We start from the raw sequence: 27,505 nt of genomic DNA, 5'->3' as shown, positions 1-27,505 counted from the left end.
GCGCTCTGGCGGTCGCCGGTCCCGCGGCTCCGGTGGACCTCCCGCAGACGTGCCTGCGGAGGGTCCACCGGAGCCGTGGGACCAGCGGACCCTCTGCGGGCACGCCTGCGGGAGGTCCACTGGAGCCGCCTGCCGCCCTCCCGCAGACCGGCAGAGCGCCCCCCGCGGCATGCCGCCCCAAGCTCGCGCTTGGCGTGCTGGGGCCTGGAGCCGGCCCTGCCTGCACGCTCACTCAGAGTCAGTGAGCAGCAGGGTTCCCAGCTTGTTCTCTTCCCGTCGGTGCCCAGACGCTCCTATCCTCCATGCATGTCCCGTTGCTCTGTCAGCCTGCGGGGCACACCCTGTCCTTTCAGCTCTGGAGGGGAGGAAAACATTTTCCTATTGGCTGGTTCCCCGTGTTCAGCCAAGAACCGCACCTAGGCATGCCTGGTGAAGAAAATGTGTCTCATCTTGTACCTGTGAAGCAGGGAGGGCCCTAACCTTTTGTTGCCAGGGAAAAGGCAGAAAACAGTCCTGGGGAGGTTATGAAAGGTGGCAGGGAGGCGAGCAGGGCAGGCAAAGGCAAGGCCTGCGGGCTTGTGATTTTATAGTCTCTTGCAAGAAACAGTCTCTGAGGCTTACAGCCAGGGGCGGCTCTAGCTTTTTTGCCGCCCCAAGCACGGTAGTCAGGCAGCCTTCGGCGGCACACCTGCGGGAGGTCCCCGGTCCCGTGGATTCGGCGGCACGCCTGCGGGAGGTCCCCCGGTCCCGCGGATTCGGCGGCACGCCTGCGAGAGGTCCCCAGTCCCGCGGATTCGGCGGCACGCCTGCGGGAGGTCCCCAGTCCCGTGGATTTGGCGACTTGCCTGCGGGAGGTCCCCGGTCCCGCAGATTCGGCGACTTGCCTGCGGGAGGTCCCCGGTCCCGTGGATTCGGCGACTTGCCTGCGGGAGGTCCCCAGTCCCGTGGATTTGGCGACTTGCCTGCGGGAGGTCCCCGGTCCTGCGGATTCGGCGACTTGCCTGCGGGAGGTCCCCGGTCCCGCGGATTCGGCGACTTGCCTGCGGGAGGTCCCCGGTCCCGCGGATTCGGTGACTTGCCTGCGGGAGGTCCCCGGTCCCGCGGATTCGGTGACTTGCCTGCGGGAGGTCCCCGGTCCCGCGGATTCGGCGGCACGCCTGCGGGAGGTCCCCGGTCCTGCGGATTCAGCGACTTGCCTGCGGGAGGTCCCCGGTCCCGCGGATTCGGCGGCACGCCTGCGGGAGGTCCCCGGTCGCGCGGATTCGGCGGCACGCCTGCGGGAGGTCCCCGGTCGCGCGGATTCGGTGACTTGCCTGCGGGAGGTCCCCGGTCCCGCGGATTCGGCGGCACGCCTGCGGGAGGTCCCCGGTCGCGCGGATTCGGTGACTTGCCTGCGGGAGGTCCCCGGTCCCGCGGATTCGGTGACTTGCCTGCGGGAGGTCCCCGGTCCCGCGGATTCGGCGACTTGCCTGCGGGAGGTCCCCGGTCCCGCGGATTCGGCGACTTGCCTGCGGGAGGTCCCCGGTCCCGAGGATTTGGTGACTTGCCTGTGGGAGGTCCCCGGTCCCACGGCTTTGGCGTATGCGCCGCCGAATTGCAGCCGAAGCCGTGGGACCGGGGACCTCCTGCAGGCATGCCGCCAAAGGCTGCCTGACTGCCGCCCTCACAGGGACCGGCAGGGCACCCCCCGCGGCTTGGCGCCCCAGGCACGCGCTTGGAGCGCTGCTGCCTGGAGCCACCGCTGCTTACAGCATCCCATTGCCAGGGGAGCATGACAGCTGAGCTGACACTTGGCTTCTCTTTTAACTCTCCCCGGTGCCACCGATCCTCCCAAATCTGCTGCTTTCTCCACTGCCTGATGGCCTGGGCTTTTCACGCTGCCCTTGCTGTCTGCTACGCGAGTATGGAGCGATCCACCTTCTAGCTCTAGCACCGACATTTGGAATAGTCCATGCTGCAGGCTATGGGTTCCAGGGCCAAAAGTTGGAATAATTCCACTGTAGCCTTGGGTTCTAGTGCCAGCAATTGGACTGGTCCACACTGCGCCCTGGGGTTCTAGCGCCTGCAGTTGGAATGGTCCATTCTGCAACCTCGGGTTCTAGCACCAGAATTGTAATGGTCGACGCTGCAGTCTGGAGCTTGAGCGCCAGCTGTTGGAATGGTCCATGCTGCAACCTCAGGTTCTAGCACCAGCTGTTGGAATGGTCCATGCTGCAGCCTGGGGTTCTAGCACCAGCAGTTGGACTGGTCCATGCTCCAGCCTGGGGTTCTAGCGCCAGCAGTTGGAATGGTCCATGCTGCAACCTCAGGTTCTAGCACCAGCTGTTGGAATGGTCCATGCTGCAGCCTGGGGTTCTAGCGCCAGCAGTTGGAATGGTCCATGCTGCAGCCTGGGGTTCTAGCGCCAGCAGTTGGAATGGTCCACGCTGCTGCCTGTGGCTCTAGACCTTTGGTATCTTTTGCTCTAGGCTATTCGTGCGCTGTAAATCAGGACAGACCTCAGCAGTCCCCTTCTGGTCGCTGCCCGAGTTCCTGCTCTGCCATGCCCAGCTCAGAGCGCGCCCGTGCCAGACTGCCCTCTGAGAGCCGTGTCAGAAACACACTGCAGATGAGCCCTTGCTCCAGGAGCGATGCCTGTCCAGAACCTTTACAAAAACCCCTGCCCATCTGAATGCGCACACAGGCCCCTCTGCCATCCCCTCCAGCTAAGGGTGAACCACGATGCAAGCAGGGCCATGGAGCCTGCCGAGGCACCGACCCTTGCCATAGGAACTGTCCAACTAGAGCGCCACACGGGGCCTGGCACAAGAGCAAACCCAGATCCAGAGGTAGTTTCTCAGGCTGGCAATTGCTCCTGGCTCAGAAGAAATGCTTGTAGCAACTGGCAGCCCTTCCTACTCTGCACACCGCCCTCGGCTGGGCTGGGACAGACTCCTCCTGTGGCATCCCACGCTGCCTTTTCAGAGCAAGCCCTTGGGAGGCCTTCCTGGCTATTTCCTGCTGGGCTCTGATCCCACCCCTCGTGCCCCCGAGCATAAAATCCTGCTAACAAAGCCTGCCCTTTGTGCCTTGACTTCTGGCTCCATTTATTCAACCCTGTAAAGGGATCAGCCAGAAAGGGCTGCCCAGAATCCCCCCTGCCTTGAATCAGAGACGCCCATGGCACAATGGTCTCTTCTCTACTTCTGTGCTCCGGGCAGGGAGCATAACTACGTCTCCAACCAAAGGAGGAAACCGGTGCCCTCCCCCACCCCTGCCACCAGCCCATTGGGCCATTCATCCTGCTAATGAGCTTTCTAAATAAAGGGCTGCCCCTTTTGGGAAATCCCCTGGGGAACGGGGGCCTTTCCGTGAAGTGTCAGCAGCATGGCTGGGGCAGCAGAGGACTCAGCCTGGGGGAACAGGAGGTTACTGCCAGATGACAGAATCTGATCCTCTAACAAAGAGAATCAGATCATGTGCGTTGTTGCTCCTCCGATAAATGGCATCCCTTCCCTACACGGGTGACATTGTGTGTAAACCATTACAGTGCTAATCTGCATGTAATTTCGGTTGGCCTGCACCCTGGGGGATTGAACCGGGAACCTTCAGAGCTAAAAAAAACAAACCAAAAAAACCATAAGCTGCTATAGTGTAAGCCCAAGCGCCTTAGCTAGGGCCATAACAGACTCACCTCTTCTGGGACCCGGGACTGGTAGTTCACACCCACCAGTGGGTTACATTGGACCATAAACTTCCCAGGCCCAGGCCTACCTCTTCTCTGCCCAGAGTGCCTAGGTGGAAGTGAGGAGCTTAAATATCTTTGAGGGACTGAGGCGAAGTCCCAGGCTGACATTACAGCCGAGCCCCAGCTGGCCCCTGAGGGCTCATTCCTTACCCCAGAGCTCAGGCCCTATCCCGAGCCCGGATCCCACTGACATGACACGCCAGGACCTGAACTCAGCATGGGCATTAGAAGAAGCAGTGAAGGAGCTGAGGGACTGAAGCCAACAGGCCAGAGCTTGCCATTCCCTGCAGGGTTGCGTGGATTTGCTCTGTCTCACCCACCCCCAACCCCCGGCCTGTTTCCCCGACCTGAGATTTGATTCCGCAATAATCCAAGGGGAGAATTGAAGCATTGTCCCATGCTCCCGATTTCCTTACTTCCCTCTTCTTAACACAATTCCCCAGCAAAATGCAGCCCGGCCCTGCATCCCTCCTGCAGGGTGGCACAGCAGAAAGCGGTCACTGATCCCACATGCCAACTGGCCCGGTTCCAGGGCTGCCCGGGCGGGGGCAAGTGGGGCAATTTGCCCCAGGCCCCGCAGGGGCCCCTCGAGCCCTGGCCCGGCGGCGGTGCGGGTCTTTGGCACCATTTCGGCGGCAGGGGGCCCTTCAGTGCTGCCGAAGACGCGGAGCGACTGAAGCACCCCCCTGCTGCCGAAATGCCGCCAGAGACCCGGACAGCCACAGGGTGAGTACCAGCGCCGCAGCTCCCCCGCTTTGCCCCGGCCCCCTGAATCCTCCGGGCGGCCCTGCCCGGTTCTGCCAGGCACTGAGCCTCATTGGAGCCAGCAGGCCCTGAACTACATGGGGTTGCTGTAGGATTTTAGGGAGCCGTTGTCCCTGGGCCTTGTGCCCCAGGAATCTCAGAGAAGCTGTGTCCGCTCCACATCCCCACTCCCCGAAATGAAGCGCACTAGCTCCTCCTGGGGCAGTGCAGCCCCTAGGCCTGGCAGCGACTAAACGCCTCCATTAATTCCCATTAGGGGCCCGCCGGCTGCCAAATGCCATTTTGCAGAAGGCCAGGACTGCCAGGCTCCAACTGCCACAAACAAAGCGTCTGAAGCTATTAAACGTCTCCTCTTTGCTCCAGGTTCCTGTAACTACCAGGCAGGCCGATTATTTTTAAATGCAGCCAGCAGAGGCCTCTGGGCACATCCCTCCCCACATGAGCTGGGCTTCACCTTGGAGCCAAGATGCTGCCATTGCCGGGAAGTCATAGACCCCTTGGAAACACACCAGACCAGCTGCCAATGCAGGGCAGATGTTTGCAAGCCACGTGAGAGCTGGAAGCAGCAGACACAAAGCCACGTGTGCTGGCTTTTCTGGAATCTGCTCACTGAGCATCAAACCCCTGAAAGCCCCAGGGCTGCATCTGAGACAGTATTTCATCCTCGATTTCCCTGCTAGCCTTGAGGCTGCTGCTTTATTACCCCGAGGTGTGCAGAGCCACTGTCCGGGACCAGCACTCTGACCCCAGGCGTTCCAGCGGCCCCAGCTTACGATCCACGCTGCTTTCTCTACTATGTGTAGCAGTTTTAATCATAATGTTCAGCACTGAATTAAGCTGATGGATGATTAGTATCAGCCCCGGGGATACAGCGGAGACAGATAGTGCTTTGCATTTATAGTGTCTTTCACTGGAGGAGCCCAAAACACCGTCATCCGCTGGGTGCAGCACCATTATCCCCTTTATCCACATGGGGAAACTGAGGCACAAAGCCGCTAAGGGAGTTGGCCAAGCTCACACTCCCCTGATCTAATCCCTGGCCCTCCCAGGTGAACACAGAATGGCAGTCAAAGAATTTCCATATGAAAAAACTTCCATACACATATTCCCCTGTCTCTGATGCAGAAGCAGCTGGGGTGGGCTTGGTGCGGGAGCATGGGCGGGGGGGCTAGCCAGGCGGAGATCTCTCTGACTTGGGGGGATAGCTGCCAAGGCCGTGCCGTGGGGGCAGAGTCAGAGAACATGGGGGCTGGTCCCATTGCTCATCTGGGACCTGTTTCTATATTGGCACGGCGACATTGCAGGGGAAGCCAGATCTGTCTGAAGGGACAGGTGGAACCATATGGAACAATCAAACCCTGCACGTCCTGCTTTACCATTACGTCCCGGAAAGGTGGGGAGCAGAGGGGGGAGGAGGGTTTTCCTAAAGTTCCCAGTTTGCTGGGAGGCCACATTGTCTAGGGGGCTGGGACAGGGAGTCAGGACTCCTGGGTTCTTTTCTAAGCAGTTTGAGTGGTATTGTGATCAAAGCAGGGGACTGAACGCCAGGACCCCTGGGTTCTTTGCTAAGCTGTTTGAGCAGCGTCATAATCAAAGCAGGGGACTGAACGCCAGGACTCCTGGGTCCTCTTTCTAATTTTGACACTGGCTCATAGTGTGACCATCGACATATCACTTCACCCTCCTTGTGCTTCAGTTCCTCCTTCAGTAAGGTGAGGCTAATGCTCCAGAACTACCCTTGGTCAAAGGCTTTGAGAGGCAGGAATGGAAGACGTGCTGGGTGACTTATTCCTTTTGACCTGAAAGTCACTACGGGACACATTGTGAGCCCCAAGAAGCTAAGGGCCAAACGCCCATTGCCTATAATGGGGCTGGATTTGGCCCTGAAGTGTTCATCTGAACCACCCTGATCCATGCTGCACAGCACAGGGACCCAGGGGCCCATTACCTCTGCACTCGGCATCGGATAGCGGGGTGCACTCCTTGATCATGACCTCGTTCTCCTCGCAGATGGTGCAGGGCAAGCAGGGGTCCATGTGGTTGGCTTCGTCGGAGAAGGTCCCGTCGGGGCACTCCTCGCAGACCGTGTTCTGAGTGTCCCTGCACGGGAACATCAGCCCAAAGCCCACCTCGCAGATGTCGCATTCCTTGCACTGGCCGCTCCTCTCGTCCTGGTAGTAGCCGTAGACGCATCTGCAGACGGCGTCGTCTGACTCCACGCAGGGAGCCGACATGCTCTGCAGGCCCACGCACTCTGTGCACGGCTTGCACGCCTCCGTGGCGCTGACGGTGTCCGAGTAGGTCACGCCTGCAGTGGAGCAGAGAGAGAGAGCGCGAGCGAGAGATCAGTGTGTGGGTGACCCCCCGATGAGCGAGTGGTACAGGCCTATGCTGATCCGCAGAGGATATGAGTCTGTTACTGCCCTGACTAGGCAGCCTTGGCTTTTTAGCTCAAGCTGTAGCAGCTCTGGAAGCTCCTGGTTCTTGCATTGGGCAAGAGAGTGGCTGCCACAGCTGTGCCGCCTTGCAGGAGAGCCAGACAATACCGTTGCTCCTACACAGACCTATAGAACTATATCGAGTCCCCCCCTAAATGGAGCTACTGATGGCAATGCAAACTGGCCCAAGGCAGGAGCTGTGGCAGGACAAACACTCTGGGCTCTGTCGTGCCCTAGCATAGGCAACTTCTTTAGCTGTATGTGGCTGTTACCCCAACTGGAACAAGAGGAGATTCAAGAGCCCTCTGCAGCTGCAGCACGAGCTTATAAAAACCCAGGAAATTAAGGGTTTTATTATTAGGAAGCATGTTTAGTGCTGGTGAAAGGTGCCAGATTGACAACCCCGGAGACCCACGTTCCCCTCTCCCCAGATCACGGCCCCACACTGTCCTGCCTCTCCCCGAGAGCTCAGGCCCAGATCCTCAAAGGTATTGAGGCTCCTAACTCGCCACGGCCCATCCACACCCCAGCCTGCTCATGGGTGCTAAGGGATGATAGAGCTCCTTGGCCAGCGGGCGCTGGACCGAGGCCAGTGGCTCGTTTCACAAGCCCGTCCCTCTGGCTGGATTTGAATCAGCAGCCTAGTGGGGAAAAGCTCGGGATTCCGATAGCAAATCCCCAACCCACCCAGCCCCATAGCATGCATCGTTAATGGGGGGGTGTTTTCTGCACACACTCATTCAGTGCTGCCTCCTGAGGGTCATGCGGAGAAAGGAAGCAGTGTCATGCCTGGGTGTGAGCTGGGGAGGCTGTTGGGGGGCGGGGAGGGGAATTTTCCTAGGGGCAGATTGTCTCACAACACCCTGCTGTGGGGGTTTCTTGCACCTCCCTCTGGCCACGGTCAGAGACAGGGCCCTGGGCTAGAGGGCTCCCTGCTCTGATTCAGTCTGGCACTGCCTGTGTTCCAGCGGCCAGTCCATGGCTTGCTACCTCAGGAGGGTCCACTCACCCCCTTCGCAGCTGCCTAGCCCTCCCCAACGACCCCGCTGCCAGCACCCCCCAGCTGCCCACTCACTCCTGCTACTGCCCCACAACATAGACTCATACAGTCGTAGGACTGGCAGGGACCTCGAGAGGTCAGCTAGTCCCATCCCCTGCACTCCATGGCTGGACTAAGTATTATCTAGACCATCTCTGACAGGGGTTTGTCCAACCTGCCCTTAAAAACCTCCAATGATGGAGATTCCCACAACCTCCCTAGGCAATTTATTCCAGTGCTAAACCACCCTGACAGGAAGTTTTTCCTAATGTCCAACCTAAACCTCCCTTGCTGCAATTTAAGCCCATTGCTTCTTGTCCTGTCCTCAGGGGTTAAGAACAATTTTTCTCCCTCCTCCTTATAACAACCTTTTACGTACCTGAAAACTGTTCTCATGTCCCCTCTCAGTCTTCTCTTCTCCAGGCTAAAGAAACCCTAACCCGCATGGCCCCAGTATGCCAACATTTTAATGGCTGACTTAGAACAACGCTTCCTCAGCTTTCGTCCCCTAACGCCCCTACTCTACTTGTGCTACATTGGTAACGTCTTCATCATCTGGACTCATGGAAAAGAAGCCCTTGAGGAATTCCACCAGGATTTCAACAATTTCCATCCCACCATCAACTCAGCCTGGACCAGTCCACACAAGAGATCCACTTCCTCGACACTACAGTGCTAATAAGCGATGGTCACATAAACACCACCCTATACCGGAAACCTACTGACCACTATACTTCCCTACATGCCTCCAGCTTTCATCCAGCCCACATCACACGATCCGTTGTCTACAGCCAAGCTCTAAGATACAACCGCATTTGCTCCAATCCCTCAGACAGAGGCAAACACCTACAAGATCTCTATCAAGCATTCTTAAAACGACAATCCCCTCCTGCTGAAGTGAAGAAACAGCTTGACAGAGCCAGAAGAGTACCCAGAAGTCACCTACTCCAGGAGAGTCCCAACAAAGAAAGTAACAGAACGTCACTAGCAGTCACCTTCAGCCCCCAACTAAAACCTCTCCAGCGCATCATTAAGGATCTACAACTTATCCTGAAGGACAATCCCTCACTCTCACAGACCTTGGGAGACAGACCTGTCCTCGCTTACAGACAGCCCCCCAACCTGAAGCAAATACTCACCAGCAACCACACACCACACAACAAAAACACTAACCCAGGAACCTGTCCTTGCAACAAAGCCTGATGCCAGCTCTGTCCATATATCTATTCAGGGGACACCATCATAGGACCTAATCACATCAGCCACGCCAGAAGGGGCTCATTCACCTGCACATCTACCAATGTGATCTATGCCATCATGTGCCAGCAGTGCCCCTCTGCCATGTACATTGGCCAAACCGGACAGTCTCTACGCAAAAACATGAATGGACACAAATCAGATGTCAAGAATTGTAACATTCAAAAACCTATCGGAGAGCACTTCAACCTCCCTGGACACTCAATTACAGACGAAGGACTGTGGCGGCAGTGGAGCAGCCGCCGAAATGCCACCGAATTTCAGCGGCATTTCGGCGGCGATGCCTCTCAATGACGTCACTTGTCGGCGGCAAGCGGCGTCATCGAGACGCGTCGCCGTCAAAATGCCACAGAAATTCGGGGGGCGACGCCTCTTGATGACGCTGCTTCTCAGCAGCAAGCAGTGTCATCGAGAGGTGTCGCCGCCGAAATGCCGCAGAAATTTGGCGGCATTTCGGCGGATGCTCCACCGCTGGCCAGGACACAGGTGCATTTAGATGCCCCCGCAGGCGCCATGGCGCCCACGGGCACCGTGTTGGGGACCTCTGCTATAGGCATTCTCCTCATTATTTATATTACTGTAGGTGCCTGAGGGCCCCAACTGAGATTGGGGCTCCGTTGCGCTAGGCCCCAAACTGACACTGAGTGAGAAAAACAGGCCCAGCCCCTCAAAGCTATTGAGGGGCCTAATTCCCGTTATCAATCAATTGGAGTTAGGCCCCTCAATAGCTATGAGGATCTCAGCCTGAGTGATTTGGCCAAGGTTATACGAGGCGTCTACATCTAGCAGTGATGGGAATTGAACCTGGAATTATTATTATTTTCTATAGTTGTATTATTGTAGTGCCAGAGCCCACTGCGGTTGGTGCTGTGCAAACGTGGGACAGAAAGACAGTCCCTGCACCAAAGCGTTTACAATTTAAATCTCTAATCCAAGTAAGATCTCCTGAATCCGAGTCCAGTGCCTCATTAACAAAGCCAACCTTCCTCTCCTAACACCCTGGAAGCTTTCTCCTCCTTGCCCTGGCGGGGCTGTTTCTGAGGGGTGCTGCCTCCCCTCCATTCCCCCACCAAACAGCCATTTTCCCCGAACAGAGGCCACACGCCCCATTTCGTTTAGCTGCATCTGTTTCCCATCCATGACTGATGGAGACCAGGACAGAATCAAGATGCAGGAGTCCAATATAAACACGAGCATACGATGCTAATTGCTGACTCTCGCCCCAGCCTTGGTTCCTCGGGCTCCGGTTTCAGCAGCACCCTGCAGAACTGATTCCTCCGTGTAAATCAATCTCCCCCCCGCTGAAGACCCGGAGTGGAAGGACCCCCCGCCGCCAAATTTCCACCGAGGGCGGCAAAATGCCCCGCAAATCCTGCCACCCTAGGCAACCGCCTAGGGTCACCTAATGGAAGCGCTGGCCCTGTCTAACCTGGCCTCACAGGAGACAGAGGGGGGCCCTGTGGGTTGGGGGGAGAAGACCCTTTGAGGGCCCCCCTACCCCCCGGCTACTGGGAGGAACCCCAGCGTCTGAAGTTATTTTTAACCCGGGGAAGAGGAGTTCCTGTAGGGCTGCTGTCACGGTCTCTTCATCTCTGTCCTTTGAATTCATTTCCTCTGCTCTGACCTGCCAGGGCCTCCGACCTCCTTCCTCCCTCTGGGCCTTGGAATCTCCCCCCTCGTCGTGGGAGGAAGGTGTCAGAGAAATTAACCCTAATCCTCGGCTCAGCCTCCCCCACATTTTGAAAGCGATCCATCCCTGTATGAATCTTTAATTACCTGGGCGATCTCCCGAGGACGTTCGCGGGAGACGGCAATTATCCTGCTGAATGACAGGGCGCAAAGTGCTCCGCTCGGATTGAGCGCTGCCATCACGGCCGCCCTGCTCCCGGAGTCTTGGTTAAACCTGCCCTTTGCTAGCTGCCTGTCTAGCGCTGGTACTTAGGGTCCCCGATGCTGTAGCCTGAGCTCCTACGAACTGGGAGGCAGGGCAGTGGCGTTATCTCCACTGTACAGATGGGGAACTGAGGCACAGAGAGACTAAGGCACCTAACACCCAGTGCCATGGGAGTTGGGCATCTAAATACCTTTGAGGATCTGAGCCTAAGTGACTTGCCCAAGGCCAGACAGGGAGTCTGTGGCAGAGCCAGGATCTGACTCCAGCTTCATTCGAAATGAGCTGTTGAGGGGGGCTGTGGTCTTTGAGCCTTTCTTACCAGTGCAGAGCGTGGGGCATTGAAGTAAGGAGACTTGGGGGTCATGGTGGGGTCACAGGAGGAGACAGGAGGCGGCTAGATCATGGGCTGAGAACTAAGGGAGAAGAGGAACAAGCCAGATCGCTGTGCGATGACACATCCTGCCCTCTCCCCTATGAAACTAGAACAGAAATTATTCGCTGGATGCAGGAATTCCTGCATGAGGTTCGCTGGCTTGTGTTGGGCAGGAGGCCAGACTGGCCTTTTCTGGCCGAACCTCTATGAATAAAGGCCCAGGAGTGGGGCTGCATCTGTTGGGATTTGTATGCACTATCATCTAGCTAAAGAGGCCCCATTGCCATGTTACCTTATAACCTCACCATCTCTAATGTACCGAGCCTCACGCCACTGGTGAGGCTGTGCATGGTACAGAGGAGAACTGAGGCCAAGTGACAGGCCCAAAGTTCTGGACTTGAATCCAGGTCTCCCTAGTCCTGTGTCCTAACCACTCGGCCACCCTTCCTCTCGAGAAGGCAGCTGCCCATCCAGTGCCCTTGACAATCTTTTAAAAAAATAAAGAAACAGACCCGTCATTTCCCACCGAGCAAATCAAACCACCCCACGACAACATAAGCACCATATCACACACGTTCCCCAGAGTCTCACCCATCCCTACCAACTGCTCATCTCCTCACCAGCCAGGAGAAAAGGTAGGCCCCGGAAGGCTGGCAGGAAGTGAACTCCAAAGGTCCGGAGCCTTCATGGAGAGCACCTTGTGAACCAACCTCGCTCAGTGACACCTCATGGTCAATGGGGTTAAAGGCGGCTGACAAATCTAATGGCCTCAGTCCTGCCTGTTCATCCATCGCTAGGAGATCATCCACCAGAGTTGTCTCTCTCAGTAACCAGACTGGCCAGGAGATCTGAACATGGGCTCACCCCAGCCTTTTCCCATAAGCTCAACCAAATGTGGAAGACTCGATACAGGGCAAGAGCTGGCAAGATAGTCAGTGCCAAGCAATGAGTTCTGGCTAGCCGAGGCTGCCTGGCAGGACTGTGTGGCCTTGAAGGAGAGGTGGCTAGATCACGGGCTTGTGGCATGATGCTGTATTGGCAGGGAGTGGTAGACATGTCTTCCGTGGTAGGATGTGTATTGCCTTGCAGGAGAAGACAATGGTAGCCAGAGACTCCACGTTGACCCGCGTAGGTGTGTGATTCGTAGGTGACATGAGTCCCAGACTGGTGACTTTATCACAAGCTGATCTTTCCTTGCACAGACGTGCCACTGGACTGAATTTAACAGGCCGTGTAGCCCCCTCCTCGTCCCCAGGGTCTGCATCATGTCAATAAACAGAACACGGTGACCTTCCGTAGTGTCTACCAGGCTTTGGTGTTTGGGCCCAGGTCCAATGGGAGTTAGGCACCTTTGAGGGTCCTCGGCCATACTGACTAGCTTGGCGCTGTCCCGGCCATCCACCAAGAGGTCTGGGAATGGATGGCAGCCGGTCAAGCCCCGCGGCTCCATCTCCGTGCAGCCGGAGGGCTTTTCTTTCGGCAGGACAGCACGCCGGTTCAGAGGGGCGGAAAGCAGCCATGGTTCGCTATTTTAGGCAGCGTCCGCAATAATTCAGCAGCATCAGTTCTCGGGGTGGAAGAATCACCGGGAGGCTGCTGCTGCTAGCGATGAAAGGCAGAGGGCTCCCCATGTGGCCCAAAGCAGTTGATCGCTATTAAGGGAAAACATTGGTGCCGGTGACGAGGGTGCTTCTGGCGGCGGTAAGAGCATCCAGAAAGGTGAGCGCGCCAGGGGGATGTTGCCAATCTTTCCACCTCCTTGGCACAGCCTCGTCTGCCAGGCTGTCCATGCACCACCCTGCTGGCAGCGGCCAGGTATTGCCATTCTCCGCACCGTCCTCTCCTGCTGTACCGTGTGCTGCCCGGGGTGGGGGGGACGACTACCGCCCCCTGCTGGCCCTTGAAAGATGCTTCCATCCTCTGCTTTGTGGCCGAGAGCACCCCCCAAACACACACCCTGGCACCCCATGGGGTTCCCATTCGCCACACTCCCATCCTCTCTGGCTCAGTTCAGTCCCAGCCTGTCCAGGAGGCACTCCTCCGACCCTTTAGCCCCTCAAGGAGTGGATGTGGGTGTGCTGGGGCGGGGGAGCATTCTTCTCCTCCTCCTAAATCTGTTGTTTTCAGCTTTCCATCCCAGCAGCAGCTCTCTCTTCTCTGCCCACCTCTGCTTTCTTGGCTCCTCCCGCGGCCGCCAATTTCACGGTCGTAACTGAACACAGAACGGAGATCAGACCTCCCCAATCTATTTTATTCAGGCCCTGACCCCCATGACCCCCCACCCCCACCCCATCACCAGCTGGGCACAAAGATCTGTGCTCTCTCTCTCCCTCTCACCCATCCCGCTCCTCCCTCCCCCCCGCCCACCTCCTGTGCCTTTCTGAGAAGTTCCCAGTCAGACGCTGAAGTGCACAGCTCCCATTAACCTGGGTTAATTCCTTACATTATTCTGAATTATTGATGGCTGCCATTAGAACGGGGAGCTGGACCGGAAAAGCATATCGGCTGAGTGGGCACATTTTCAGTGGCAGCAGGGTATGCGAGCTGAACAATTACAGCTGAGAATCCAACAGGCCCCCATGTAACGATGGATGTTGAGGAGATGAATAAATAAATCATGAGACAGCGGTCGGGAGAAGCTGTCGGTGGGAGGGGGAATGAAGCCGGTTGGGCTAATGCAGGACTCAGGTTGAACTTCAACATGAAAGGAGACCTGGTTTCCCCACCCCCCCACCCCAGCGGCCAGTGATGCTTTCTTCTCCTCCTGCACAGACTGAGTTTTGCACGGATGGGCTTTTGCGCCTTGCTGTTGTCGAATCGGGTGCAATTAAACGAGGCCGGCGAGTCAAGAGCAAATCAAAGGAAAGGCTTTTCAGGCGGCATAGGAGGAATCCGCGAGCGTGGGCGGTCACCTGGGCCAAATGGCGGGGCTGGATTATCAGAGGGCTCCATCATGTAATGACCGGCAACCGCACGATTATTCTATATAGCTTTTCTCATCTTAGTTTTTTCCATAGAAGTAGCCCCATTGTGTTAGGGGCTGGACAAACACATAGTAAGAGACAATCCGTGCCCTGAAGATTTTACAGTCTAAACAGACAAGTCAAACAAAGGGTGGGGAAACTGAGGCACGGAGCGGCGACGTGACTTGCCTACGGGCACCCAGCCGGTCAGTGGCAGAGTCAGACTAGAACCCAGAGCTCCTATTTTCCAGCCTGCTGCCCTATTTAGATCAGCTGTTCTCAACCAGAGGTCCGGGGCCCCCTGGGGGCTGCGAGCAGGTTTCAGGGGGTCCGCCAAGCCGGGCCAGTGTTAGACTCACTGGAGCCCAGGGCAGAAAGCCGAAGCCCCGCTGCCCCGAGCTCCACCACCTGGGGCTGAAGCCTGAGCAACTTAGCTTCATGGTGGCCCCTGTGGCAAGCGGCCCCAGGCAATTGCCCTGCTTGCTACCCGCTAACGCCGGCCCTGGCTTTTATGTGCAGAAAACCAGTTGTGGCAGCACCGGTGGGCCATGGAATTTTTATAGCATATTGGGGGAGCTTCAGAAAGAAAAAGGTTGAGACCCTCTGATCTAGACCATACAGTCCCTCTACCCCGAGCCACTCCTGCCTCTGGATTACTTTGTGGCACAGGGATAGGGGGAAGGAGACATCTCAAGACCCTGTTGATGCATGATTGGTTGCATAGCTCAGTTCCCCAGGGTGACAAAGCAGAGACCAAACCCAACCTTTAATCCTGAGTCCTAGCAGCAGGATGGAAATACACACTCCAGCCTGGGGCTAATGCAATACAAAGACACGTCAAGGTCAGCTGGGCACATAAAACAGAAACACATGTATTTATAAACACAGCCACCCACGTGCAGATTAATGGACAGATGCAGCCACCTCCCAGTCGCTCTAGTGCTGCATCCGAGTTCTGATCCTGCTCTCTTAATTCCCCCACCCCCCGCTGCACACATTCCCTGGAACTGGAATGGCTCCATCCCACAGGGAGAATGCGTCCCAGCCGGAAGGATGGGGCGGTTGCAGAAAAATGCCATGCCTCCACTCTGGGATTGTGAGGCTGGAAACGACTCGAAAGCCGAGAGTGGAGAGCGAACATGTGTCCATGAGGATTAATACCGACATCTGTGAAAGAGTCTGGGAGCCTGGCATTCAGCACGCCGCACGCACAAAGCTGCCGCTGCATGGAAAAGCTAACAGCATGCACGCCACAAACACAGCTACGGTCCACAGAGACAGCATACCAACACTTGCACATGGAGCCACCCCCAGGAGTGGTTAACCTGTAGCTCCATAGCACAGACTTGAGCTAACGGAGCAACATCACTAACCAGCGGCAGTAGTAGGCTGTTATCCTCAGGGAACCAGCCACGAAAGGTGGGGGCACAACACACACTTGTGCAAGCACAGAGCCACAGTCATGATACACCCATCTGCCTGCACAAACAAGTGTGATCCAAGGACACGTGCACGCCCATTCACGTCCACTCAACATTTACAGTATACGCACTCCCTCCATTACCCGGGTGGGAATTATTTTATCTTCTTCCCAAGCCAGATTTCCTTCTGGAATGAAGAGCTGGCATGTCTCCCTGGGACCTGATTCACCCAGCATGTGCTCTGTGTGATTGTAAAGGCGCATCAATATGGAATCCCTGCTCAGGGAGTTACCCGGTGAGAGACCTAAAGAGAATGCTGCAGAGAGTTACCAGCCTATTCTCAGGGCAGGGTTTGCGCCCTGGTAGAAGCTGCTTTGCACAGCGTTAACACGCGTCTCCTCCAAGGTCAGACAGCGGGGCTGGTATTCAATATCCAGAGTCCTTACTGCCGTTCACTCCGAGGTTAAGTGGCATTCATTGATTTTGAAGGAAGGTTGATATTTTTAGCTGGTGTGCTGCAGAGCTGTGACTGGCCATGGAGCCAGATCACCTGCCCAGAGCCCCCTCCCGGTCAGCACCCTTTCCTCCACCAGTCCTCTCTCTTCCAAAAACTGTTTTCAGGAGACACCTGCCCCAAGAATCTCTCCTCCACAGGGGAAGCCTTATAATAATTGGAGATATACCTATCTCCTAGAACTGGAAGGGACCTTGAAAGGTCATTGAGTCCAGCCCCCTGCCTTCACTAGCAGGACCAAGTACTGATTTTTGCCCCAGATGTCCCCCTTAGAGATTGAGCTCACAACGCTGCATTTAGCAGGCCAATACTCAAACCACTGAGCTATCCCGCCCCAGCCTGGCCCTCAGAGATGTCTTCTCCCCCCCACAGCATTTTCAGTTTTGCTCTGGGTCAAAATAATAATAATTATGAAACAAAGCATCACGCAGCCCTTCGCCACCGTGTTTTGGCTTGGGCGGATTTCACTGCAAACAGTTGGAACCAGCAGCATTTCGGCACTCTCCTGCCATAGTAAATATTTGGAAGGCAAGTTGCCCTGGTGGTGGAGGATTGGGCGCTGAATCATTTCATCACTACGTGTGCACCCAGATCACTAGCACACATACTCTACCGGGAGCCTATGAAGCATCCGACGGTGACAAAACACCTTCATCCATCCGTGATATAACAGCCAGTTTCCTTGTCCTACTGAGGCTACCTTGTTCTCATCCCCTGCTAAAGGGTCAGTCTAATACCACTTTTTTATTATACTGTAAAAGACACAGGGGGGCTCATTGGAAAACATCCCACTGGGCAGCCCGTACAGCTAAGCAAGAGAGAGATCATTTCCCAAACGTCTGAGAGGACCAAGGAACTGCCATCAGCCGGTGCAAGCCCAGGGGTCGGGGCCGAGTGGGTGTGGAGAGGAATAGGGACCCCAAGGAAGCAGGGAATGACAGTAGAAGGAAACGCACAGGGCCGGGATCTCAGAGGAGGGCTCGGGGGGAGAAAGCCCATCAACCCCTTTGCGTTTGGATGTGCAAGTTAGTTGGTACGTGCAGACTGGGAGCTGGCTGATCAGACGCCGAGGCCACCCTGGCCAACTTCAGTTGACAGGCTTCAGTGACAGTAGCTGGCGTGTTTGTGGAGTGTGTGTTCTGTTTGTTATATCCCACCTGCTGCGGGAGCTAATGGGTTTAATTGATATAAAGGGAGACCAGATACCGTAGTAACGGGCACATTAGAAATTGCAGGTGAGAGCAATTGGCTAGATCGGGCGCAAGCCGATACCCGAGTGAGGACTGTACCAAAAGGGAGGACAGAGCAAAGGGGAGACCCATTTTTTTCTAGGTGCACCCTGTATTGTAGTCAATACACACGCAATGACTTTTCAACCCAGCCATCTCCCCCCTCTACTGGAATCTCCCTCCCCCCCAGCTTTATCCCCAGTGCAGTAGGCAGCAGGCGGTTTCCACCCACCCCCAAAGCTCGCGGCGGGGGTGACATCGAGGACAAGCTACTTACTGTCCAGGCATGGCTCACAGACCGTCTGATTCGCCCCACAGGGCTGGGCTACCCCTTCTCCCAGGTTGCAGGGTTTGCAGCACTCCCCGCTGACGGTGTACTTCTTGGTGAGACACTTCTCCTTCGCGGCCCATGCCGGCCCCTGCCACGGGAGGGAAACAGAGTGAGCGGGTCGGTCTCTTTGCTGGGCGGGTGGGGTGGGTGAGAAACTAAGAAACTAACTACATTCAGTCCCACCAGCAGGAGGGGTGTCCAGCGTGATCAAACGCCCCCCGCCTAAAAGGCACGTGATTGGAAACATCTGGGCTTAAGATGAGCTCACCTACCAACTATTATTAACATCAAAGACTTGGGAGAAGAAAGGGATTAAACAGTGTCGTTCCTCCCCTCCACCTCCCCCAGATTCCCATTCCCCAAAAGCATTAGAGTGACATCAGCTAGGAGAGCAACCCAAATGCCTGGATTCAGGCTTCCACCAGCACAGCACATCGGGGGGGACGAGGAGGAGAGGGGCTGGGTTCTTCTGGGTGCCTATTGCACTCCTTAGTCGCACTCTTCTAGAGCCTTTCACCAAAGGATCTCAAAGCACTACTATCCCAAACCCTCGCCTAGTTAGGGTGACCAAAACTGTGTGAAAAATTGGGACGGGGATGGGGGGTAATAGGCACCTGTATAAGACAAAACCCCAACTATCGGGACTGTCCCTATAAAATCGGAACATCTGGTCACCCTACACCTAGTGCACCATGGTTTACTTGAGCTCCAGGACTTGAATTCCGAGGACTGATAATGGAAGCACACGCTTTGAAGTGCTTGGTAATTATGGTGCCGAGGGATTCAGCTGCATCACCGTCTAATGGATGCAACAATACTGTATTTGCTTTCTAAATAAACCCTGCCCCGGCATATGAAAGCAATAACACGCCACAAGTTGTGCGGTTAGGACAGAGCTGCACATGCATCATGGGGGTTTGGTAAATGGCAGATGAGCGAGGCCAATCTTCCTGAGACGTGGGAGGGCTGGGTGCTTTAACTTCACAAAGTGCTTCTCGCTGCAAAGCACCTTCCCTAGCAACGCGGCATCTGCTTCCCTAGAAGAGACAGCTAGCGGCTGAGTGTCGGCAAAGGTTACGCTGTGCAGAGGCTATTATTTTTTCCCTGCTGCAATGCTCGTTGGTAGAAGGATCCCGCAGGTTTGTATGAGCTGTGGTAACAAAAAGAAGAAGGGGAGGATTGGATGGCTCAGGGCATGGTAACGAGATTCAGAACCTTCCACCAATGGGAGTTGGGCGCCTAAATACTTTTGAGGCTCTGGGCCCCAGTGCAAATCTAACCCAGGCAGGGACCAAAAGGTGCTACTATCTGGCGGTTGTTTGGCATTCTGTATGAAATGAGCTTGGCAGCATCACGCCACTTTCCATTCTGCACGTCACAAACCAACCGCCACTGGTGCTAACTGCCGACCGTGTCTACGGTCTCAACAGAAAGGCCCAGGAATACATGGGAGAGAGAGACTGAAATACCTATCTCCTTGTCCTGAGCAGTGGTCCCGCAGGGCCATCCATAAACAGAGCTATACTTGAACAATCCTCTTGGCTAGTGCTGAATGGGAAACATTTCCTGGGGGTGGGGTATTTTCGAAAAGCGACCACTCAGTGCAACAAAAATACATCTGCTCACAGCACTGCAGGCTGGGAACTTGCTACTTTATTCAACTGCATCACAACAGAGTGGAGCAGGGAAGCTTCCATTGACTAAAACAGGAAGTAATGGCGACGTGGAGCATGGCTCCAACTCATAATACTCTGAAATAATCCCTTGATAACCATCTCCTACTTCGACCACGTCACTAATGAAGAGGTCCGTAACATTATTACCCAATACGCTGGGTCATATGAAGACCTCCTGACGACCGTGAAGAAGCACAAGCTGAAGTGGTATGGCCATATAACAAGATCATCTGGCCTATCCAAGATCATCCTCCAAGGGACAGTACAGAGGAAGAGAAGAGGTAGACAGAAGAGATGGATTGACAAGATAAAAGAGTGGACAGGAATGGACTTTGTGGAGACTCAAGCACTGACACACAATCATCAGGGGAGAAGACAATTGGTTGATTGCTTATCAATGATGGTGCCCCAACGACCAATGCGGTTATGGGAGTGATGATGACGAGAGACATAAATCATCAATCTCTACGCAATTTAAGATTCTCTTTTTAAAAAAAAATAATTCTGTTTCTAGCTTTTAGGTTTCTGAAATGGGAATGGATGCAGCACTGTCTTCCTGAGTCTGCAGACAGATAGCCTCCTGCTGCTCACGCATCTTCAAACAGCAGCAGAATGAAACCTACAAGCTGGTCAGTTTCACGGCCTCTGGGAGCAAGAATCATGTCAGTTTTAGTCTGCTGCTCTGGGCAGCAGCACAAGAAAGCATTGGAGTTATTCATGAAGCAAGAGTCAAAGTATGGCACTTGGAGAGGGGGAGAGTAGCAGAAATCTGACCTCTCCAGCAGCAGCAGGTAGAGTGTGGGAGGAATAGCTAAGTGGAATTGGAAGAGAGAAAAAGTTCTTCCTTCCTGCCAGCAAACCTAGGAAATTCACATTTATCTGCCACCAATAGCCAGAAGCAGCTACACAAGACGGAGCAGAGTCTAGGGAGAGCATCACCGGAAGGAATCCCAGTCCTACCCACGTTCCCAGCATCCGGGAGAGGAGCTCCTGGTTTTTCACCATCACACTCCCTCTTGACTTCCATAGTATCAGCCTCTAACAAGTAGGTTTACTCTTGTGCCGGGGAAGTGTCTGGGACAGTTATCGAGCCCATCAGGACTGTAAAGCAGCATCTCCCTACTGCGCCTTTCATGAGCAATACAATTCATACCAGAAATGAAAATACAGCATTGAAAAAAGCATCCCTCAAAACAAACCCTGCCAGGAAAAGAAAAACCGAGGCAGGGAAGACGCTTTCCCGACAATTTCTTTTGCCCGCACACCCCTTGCCACACAAGCTGGGGGGCTAAGGAGCCCAGTGCCTTCGCAAACCAGCTCAGCTCCCTGCACAGTGGGCACTTCCCTCAGCGTCCACTTGATAAACTCTGTGCTCTGTCTATTACAGATGCTGGCGTTAGACAAGGGAGCGCCAGTGACAGGCGTCTGAATGACAAAGGGCTCCAATTACCCAGTGCTTGAGCGCATGTGGGCACTGGCGCTGCGTCTGGCAGCACAGTTAACTAGCGAGGGCCCTGGGGTGACTCTCTCTGGGCACGACTGCACTAAAAGACCGATGGCACCAAGCCTCGGAGGCTGGATCAAGTGACTCCGGCTCATGGGGCTCACAGCAGCAGCGTAGGCGTTGTTGCTCGGGCTGGACCCTGGGCTTTGAAACTCTGCGAAGGGGGCGGCTCAGAGTCTGCCCACCAGCCCGATCCTGAACGCCCACACGGCTATTTCTAGTCCCGCAGCCCAAGCCCCACGAACTCGAGTCAGTTGAGCCAGGCTCTGATGCTCGGTGCGGCAGGTTTTTCTTTGCAGGGCACACATTGTAAACGTTGCATCGCACCAGTGACCCCAAGAGATGGGGCTTCATGCTCCAGCCGGCACCTCCAGGCTAAGAAGGGTCCCTGGCAAGCAAAATAGTAACTGCAAGCTCCTCACAGGCTCCTGTATCATTATTTTAGGGCCGTGGTTCTCAAAGGTTTTGGGGTCAGGCAGGGCCGCCCAGAGGATTCGGGGGGCCTGGGGCAAATCGGGGGAGCTGCGGCGCTTGTACTCACCCGGCGGCAGTCCAGGTCTTTGGAGGCATTTTGGTGGTGGAGGGCCCTTCAGTCGCTCCGTGTCTTCGGCAGCACTGAAGGGCCCCCCGCCGCCGAAATGCCGCCGAAGATCTGGAGCGACTGAAGGGTCCCCCGCCGCCGAAATGCCGCCGAAGATCTGGAGCGACTGAAGGGCCCCCCGCTGCCGAAATGCCGCCGAAGGCCCGGAGCGACTGAAGGGCCCCCCCACCGCCGAAATGCCGCCAAAGACCCGGACCACCACTGGGCCTGCGGGGCCTGGGGCAAATTGCCCCACTTGCCCCCCCCCCACCCTGGGTGGCCCTGGGCTCAGGACCCATTTGTAAACTCTTCTGGCCTTTCGCGGTCCAGTAAATAGTCTGGGGGTGGAGGCCCTGGGGTGGTTTCGGTCGGATCCTGCCCCCTGCGAGGGTTGGGTCCTGCCCGGCACTCACCCCACGGTGGCGGCTCCTGCAGCTCCTGTGCTGTGGGGCTGGCTGGGCTTGGCTCTCCGCTCCGGGCATTGCAACCTGCAGGGCTGCAGCGCTGCTCAGGTTTGCCCCCAAACTGGACCAAGTTGGTGTGAGTGGAGTTGTGCCCTGGCTCATGGGGGACTCCATGGCTCATGGGGGACTCCGGAGGCTGCGGGGAGGCGAGCCCAGCCGCCCCGTGGCACAGGAGCTGCCCTTTGAAACGGTCTGGCGACCTAGTGTCGGGTGCTGCCCCACGGGCTGAGAAACCCTGCTCTAGGGCATCTCTGCTGGGTGAGGTTGGGAGTGGAAAAGCTGTGGGGTCCCCCTTCCACCGCCAGCACCCTCACATCGTCCGACAGCGCCCCCTGCTGGAAGAAGATAAGAGTTCAATGAGGGCGGCCGGGAGACAATCACTCCATTTGGCGAAAAATGTCGAGGTTTCAAAACGTGTTTACGTTCCGCCTCGGAATGAAACCGAAACCTTTCGAAACTGTCCACAAAACATGAGAGAGAGAAAAGCCCAGGGCCCTGTGACTAGGGAGGTGAGACACCCTGACTCAAGGCTTTCTTCTGCCTGGCTCCACCAGCTTCAGAGGCAGCCTCCCTCAACCTGATCTGAACCTGGGTCACCCCCTGCACCCCAGCTGGGTGCCCTAACCACTGAGCTATCACATGGCAAGGGGCTTGCTTTTGTTTTGCTCAGAAATTCCATCCTGACCCAAGGAATCTGCCTGGTGAACGTTTCATTAAAACTGGTAAATTTCCACCAAAGAGTTTTGACCAATTTCCCCATTTCTCCCCATTAGGCTTTTGGCCTACAACAGGGGTGGGGAGTCAAATTCCCAAATGACTCCAAACAAAATTGCTTTAAGCGCCATCACACCCAGCTCACCTCTAGGGTGACCAGACAGAAAGTGTGAAAAATTGGGATGGGGGAGGGGTAATCGGTCCTTATATAAGAAAAGGCCCCAAATATCGGGACTGTCCCTATAAAATGGAGACATCTGCTCACCCCATTCACCTCCTGCATCACCCCACAGTGACCCCTGCTGAGAGGAGCAAGAACTGCAGCACTTGGGTCACCATTCAGTTACTTGTCCTGCAGCCTTTCCGGCAGTGACGCCTCTTGCCGGAGGCTGGGACTGGGGTGACAAACCAGCTGCTCGCATTTCTTACTATGAATAGCTCCGGGAACGAATGGGACCACGGCAGCTGTGCTCTCGGCCCCAGTCTGCTCAGGCCGGCTGGGACTGGAGGAAGTGGGTTACCAAGAGCCAGGCTCTCACCCCAGCCTCTGCCAGGGTTTCCTAGAAGCTGGAAGGGAAATATACATACAGGCTTTCCTGCCACCAGTACTCCCTGCAGTGCCCCCTGCTTGGAGAGGAGCAGCTGTGAGATATGGCCAGGCCCTCGCAATCTGATTGCCGGGGAGGGCCACCGACTGGCAGCCCGCACTCCGCATCCTCTGTTGTAATTCTTGCCAGGGAAGGTAAGAAGAAATGAGCAATGCCCCCTGCTCCTTGGCAATCCCTCCCCTCAGTGCTACTAAATGGTGTGGAAAATATAACTTCCATTCCCAGGTTCCAGAATCCACCCTCCCCGCCAGCCTGCGTTTCCCTTTCCGCTCCGGGTCCTGAGCCCTGAAAACTCCCATAAAGATTAACACATTTATGGGAGGGCACATGGTCTACATTAGTCCAGCAAAATGTGCATGTTATTAACACAACTCCTGTTGACAAAGCCACAGGTATTAACCCCATAAAGCATTTTGACAGCTGGAACAAGAAGGGGAGAGTGACACCTCCGTGAGCTTTTAATTGCTTTTTAAGTTGTGCTGGTGTATGGGTGGGGTGTGTGTTTTGTTTTTTTAAGGAAGAGGATGATTGATCATTAACTCCCGAATATACATAGGACATGGTAACAGGGCACATTACCAGTAAATCTCTGGCATGAAAAAGATTTCATCCTGAACAGACCTTGACCTGGAGATGGGCCCCAAATCCTGGAGCCGTACTGCCCCGCAGCCTTGGCACGTTCCATGGCTACTCGCCTCACTGTCCACAACCAGCGGAACCAAAATGCCAGCTCAGAACAACCCCCCCCCCCCATTTTGGGGACATCTGAAATCTGCATCTGAATTCTACAGCCTGGGTCATTCGCAAGTCGCAGCACCACATGGGCAGTTCCTCTCTGGATCCTGCCACTTGAGAACCAAACCAAAGAGCAGATGAGCTGCCCTGCCCTTCCTAGTCCTCCCAAGGAGTTGATCTGCTGCTTGGGGTTGGTAATGGGACACTGAGATTTTCGGCACTAAGTAAGCGGTTCTGATCCAGCGCAGCTCGGGGATGACTGGAAGTTGTTGCCCTCTGTTCGGTGGCCTGCGTGAAGTGAGCTGATGGGTGTCTCTCTAACTTCTAGGGGCCGATGTTCTCATTGCAGTCCACTGCTGCCTGCCCCTCACCCCGCTTGGCTGGCTGTCTCAGCAGAGAATCAAGGGTGCAAATGAACTCCTCTCTGAGCCCTAGAGGTGATCCCTCCGGATCACGGCTGAGCAGGGAGAGCGTTGGGGGGTGCCTGGCCTACATCTGCTCTGTAGATCAAGTTGTGAGCTGAGGAGGCACTTCTCACTGGCGCAAAATGGCTTTAAATAAATGAGGTTGGCTCAAGCCCTGAAGCATGAGGGTTAAAATCCCCTCCAAAATGTGCCCAGCAGTAACTCTCATAACTCTGGATATTCCTGCTATCCACACAAACATCCACTCCTGCCCAGGCTGTGGATCTGAGTAGGGCTAGCAATTCCTCTGTCCCTGGGATCTATCATTTACCTCTGTCTAGGAGCCTTTTCTTCTGCTCGGTCACTGCCTTTGGCTTGTGAATATTTCATTGGCCTTTCGCACTCTCCCCTGTGCAACGCTTTTAACGGTTGCCCCCTATCGTATTGTAATGGCTGGTGCCCCCCAAGAACCCTGGGAGGGTGGAGGAGGGGGCACTTTAGCAAAAAAAAAAAGCATAATTTCTCTCTGATCCTGCAGCTCCTGCTCAGGTGGGAGCCCAGATCTCAGGGGGGGTAGATGCCCTCTTCTGCCCCCCCAGGGGGCCCCAGACTAGAGGAGAAACCCCTGGCCCTCTGCTAGGCCCTTCTGCTATGTGTGAAGGTCACAGGGGTCCGGGCGCTTGGGCTGCCACCCAGGCTAAGGGTGAGGTTAGCTGAGCTGAGCCAGTGGTGGGAAGGTGCCTGCAGGCTGAGACCTTCCCTGGGCTGCGGCTTCCCCTCTCCCTGGTGGGGGTGGCCTCCAGAGCACCCCGAGCAGGGACATTGGAACCTGCCATGACGCTCAGGCAGACTCCTGGGGTGGGGGAGAGATTTTGCCCCCACCCCTATCCCTGGGAATGGGGTGTGGGGGAGGAAGGGGAGTGTCTGGAAAGGGGCGTGGGGGGGAGGTTCAGGAGGTGGGTGGGTGGATAGGCTGGAGGGAAGAGAAGGGAAGGGGTGGGGGATGGGTGACACCCCCCCCGCCCCTTTGCCCAGCTGCCCACTGCTTTGCACCCCTCCCGCCTGGCCATTCTCCACCCCTGCACCCCTCCCCTCGGCTAACCACCCCCCGGGCCCGGGTACCCCTCCCCAAACCCCCTTCCCCTGGCTAACCACTCCCCCCGTCCCTTGTACCCGGGTACCTGCCCCCTCTCTCGGGTAACCACTCCCCTGCGCCCCGGATACCTCTGCACCCCTCTCCCCATACCTGGGTACCCCCGGCACCCCTCCCCCGCTAACCGCTCCCCTGTCCCTCTGTGCCCGGGCACCCCCCGCACCCCCTCTTGGCTAACCGCTCCTCTGCCCCCCGGATACCTCTGCACCCCTCCCCCGCTAACCGCTCCCCTTCCCCCCATACCTGGGTACCCCCGGCACCCCTCCCCCGCTAACCACTCCCCTGCCCCCCGGATACCTCCGCACCCCTCCCCCGCTAACCGCTCCCCTGCCGCCCTGTGCCCGGGCACCCCCCGCACCCCTCCTGCCCAGCCGCCCCCTCTGACCCGCTACACCCCTTGTCTCCATCCCTAGATCCGGCTGCCTCCTCCCGCCGTCCCGCCTGTGCCCGGCCACCCGTCCCCCGTCCCGCTACACTGGCCGCCTCTCTCCCTGCGCCCGCCTGCCCCCCGCTTCCCCCCCCCCCCACCCCTGCCCGGCCCTCCCCCCTCTGCCTCCCTCCCCGTCCTCCACCCCGGGGTGCCTCCTGCTCTGGGGCTCTCCGCGCGCACGGTCCCCCCTTCCCCGGGCTCGGGGCGCAGGCAGAGCCCGCAGGGTCACTCACCCCCGGGACCAGCAGCAGCAGCAGCAGCAGCATCGGTGGCTTCTTCTCCAAGGTCTTTCCCGTGTGCGCGACAAGGCAAGAGCGAGCGGCCGGGGGGGTGGGGGGGGGAAGGCGCTTCTCGCAGCCTCTCAGCTCCCCGGCGGGCTCAGGTTGGAAGAAGGACGCAGCCCGGCTGGCTGCGGGACAGCACCTGCCTCTGCGCCCGAAGCTCAGCCCTGTTTTATGAAAACGATCGATGCTGCCCTCCCAGTGGCTTTTCAAAAATCCAAGTCACTGCAGCTGCCCCTCCTCCCTGTGCGCCCCCCCTTTCCCTCCACCCCCAGGAATAGTATCACACACACACACACACACACACACACAGCTGGCATCTGCCGGCTCAGCCAGAGACTCTTTGGAAAGGAGCCTGGGAGACACTTAGCCGGGAATCACACAAACCTGCAATAGAACCAGAATGCAACTTCCAGCTCCCTTCCCTTTCGCCAGCTGCCATTCATCGCCCTGGAAAAGCTGAATGAGACACAGTTTACTGGACTGAGTTTCCGGGAGAAGTGCTACACTCTCATAAACTGGCTGGACTGGTTTCACTGGGGTCCTTCTGTATTATCCACCTCCGGTATATACCCCCGCCCCCCAAATCTATCTACCCATCCATCTCATCCACAGCCCAACATCCATCCCCTCCGCCCATCTATCCGTCCATCTCTGCTCCTGTCTATTTTATTCTTTATTTGTAGTGCAGTAGCACCGAGAAGCCTCCATCGGGGTGATGCCCCTGGGTGAGGCAGCCTGAGAAATTCCCCCTTTCGCCTGCCCATCCCGTTGGTCCTCTTTTAAGTCAGAGGTTGCTGGTAGGGAGAGGGCTGCCCAGAGGGGAATGAATGCTGGAGGCTGCCGTTATGCAGCAAGGCGTCAGGGTCCCTCCTTTAAAAGCTATTCTACAAGAATGGTCCAAAATGTTTGGGCCAGACCCTCCGTTACAGCTGAGACGTGTCCAGTACAGTTTGGGGGGGGGAGGGGAGCAAGGAAGTGTCTTTTCCCCCCTCCTGAATCTAG

General features: G+C 56.3%; 1 protein-coding gene across 1 annotated transcript in view; it reads right to left on the bottom strand.

Annotated features, from left to right (window-relative positions):
• Window positions 1–27,023, bottom strand: part of NGFR (nerve growth factor receptor) — a 38,990-nt gene extending 11,967 nt beyond the window's left edge. The window contains exons 1-4 of the mRNA XM_044999306.1: window positions 26,888–27,023; window positions 26,453–26,667; window positions 17,898–18,039; window positions 6,441–6,800 (exon numbers count right to left, since the gene is read on the bottom strand). Coding sequence (XP_044855241.1) covers window positions 6,441–6,800; window positions 17,898–18,039; window positions 26,453–26,667; window positions 26,888–26,942 — 772 coding nt within the window. The 5' untranslated portion in view covers window positions 26,943–27,023. The remainder of the gene's footprint in view (window positions 1–6,440; window positions 6,801–17,897; window positions 18,040–26,452; window positions 26,668–26,887) is intronic.
• Between the last annotated feature and the right edge of the window lie 482 nt (window positions 27,024–27,505).

Source organism: Mauremys mutica, chromosome 25 (assembly GCF_020497125.1).
Source record: "Mauremys mutica isolate MM-2020 ecotype Southern chromosome 25, ASM2049712v1, whole genome shotgun sequence".
NCBI classification, from domain to species: domain Eukaryota; kingdom Metazoa; phylum Chordata; order Testudines; family Geoemydidae; genus Mauremys; species Mauremys mutica.
This window is presented reverse-complemented; position numbering and strand designations above follow the sequence as displayed.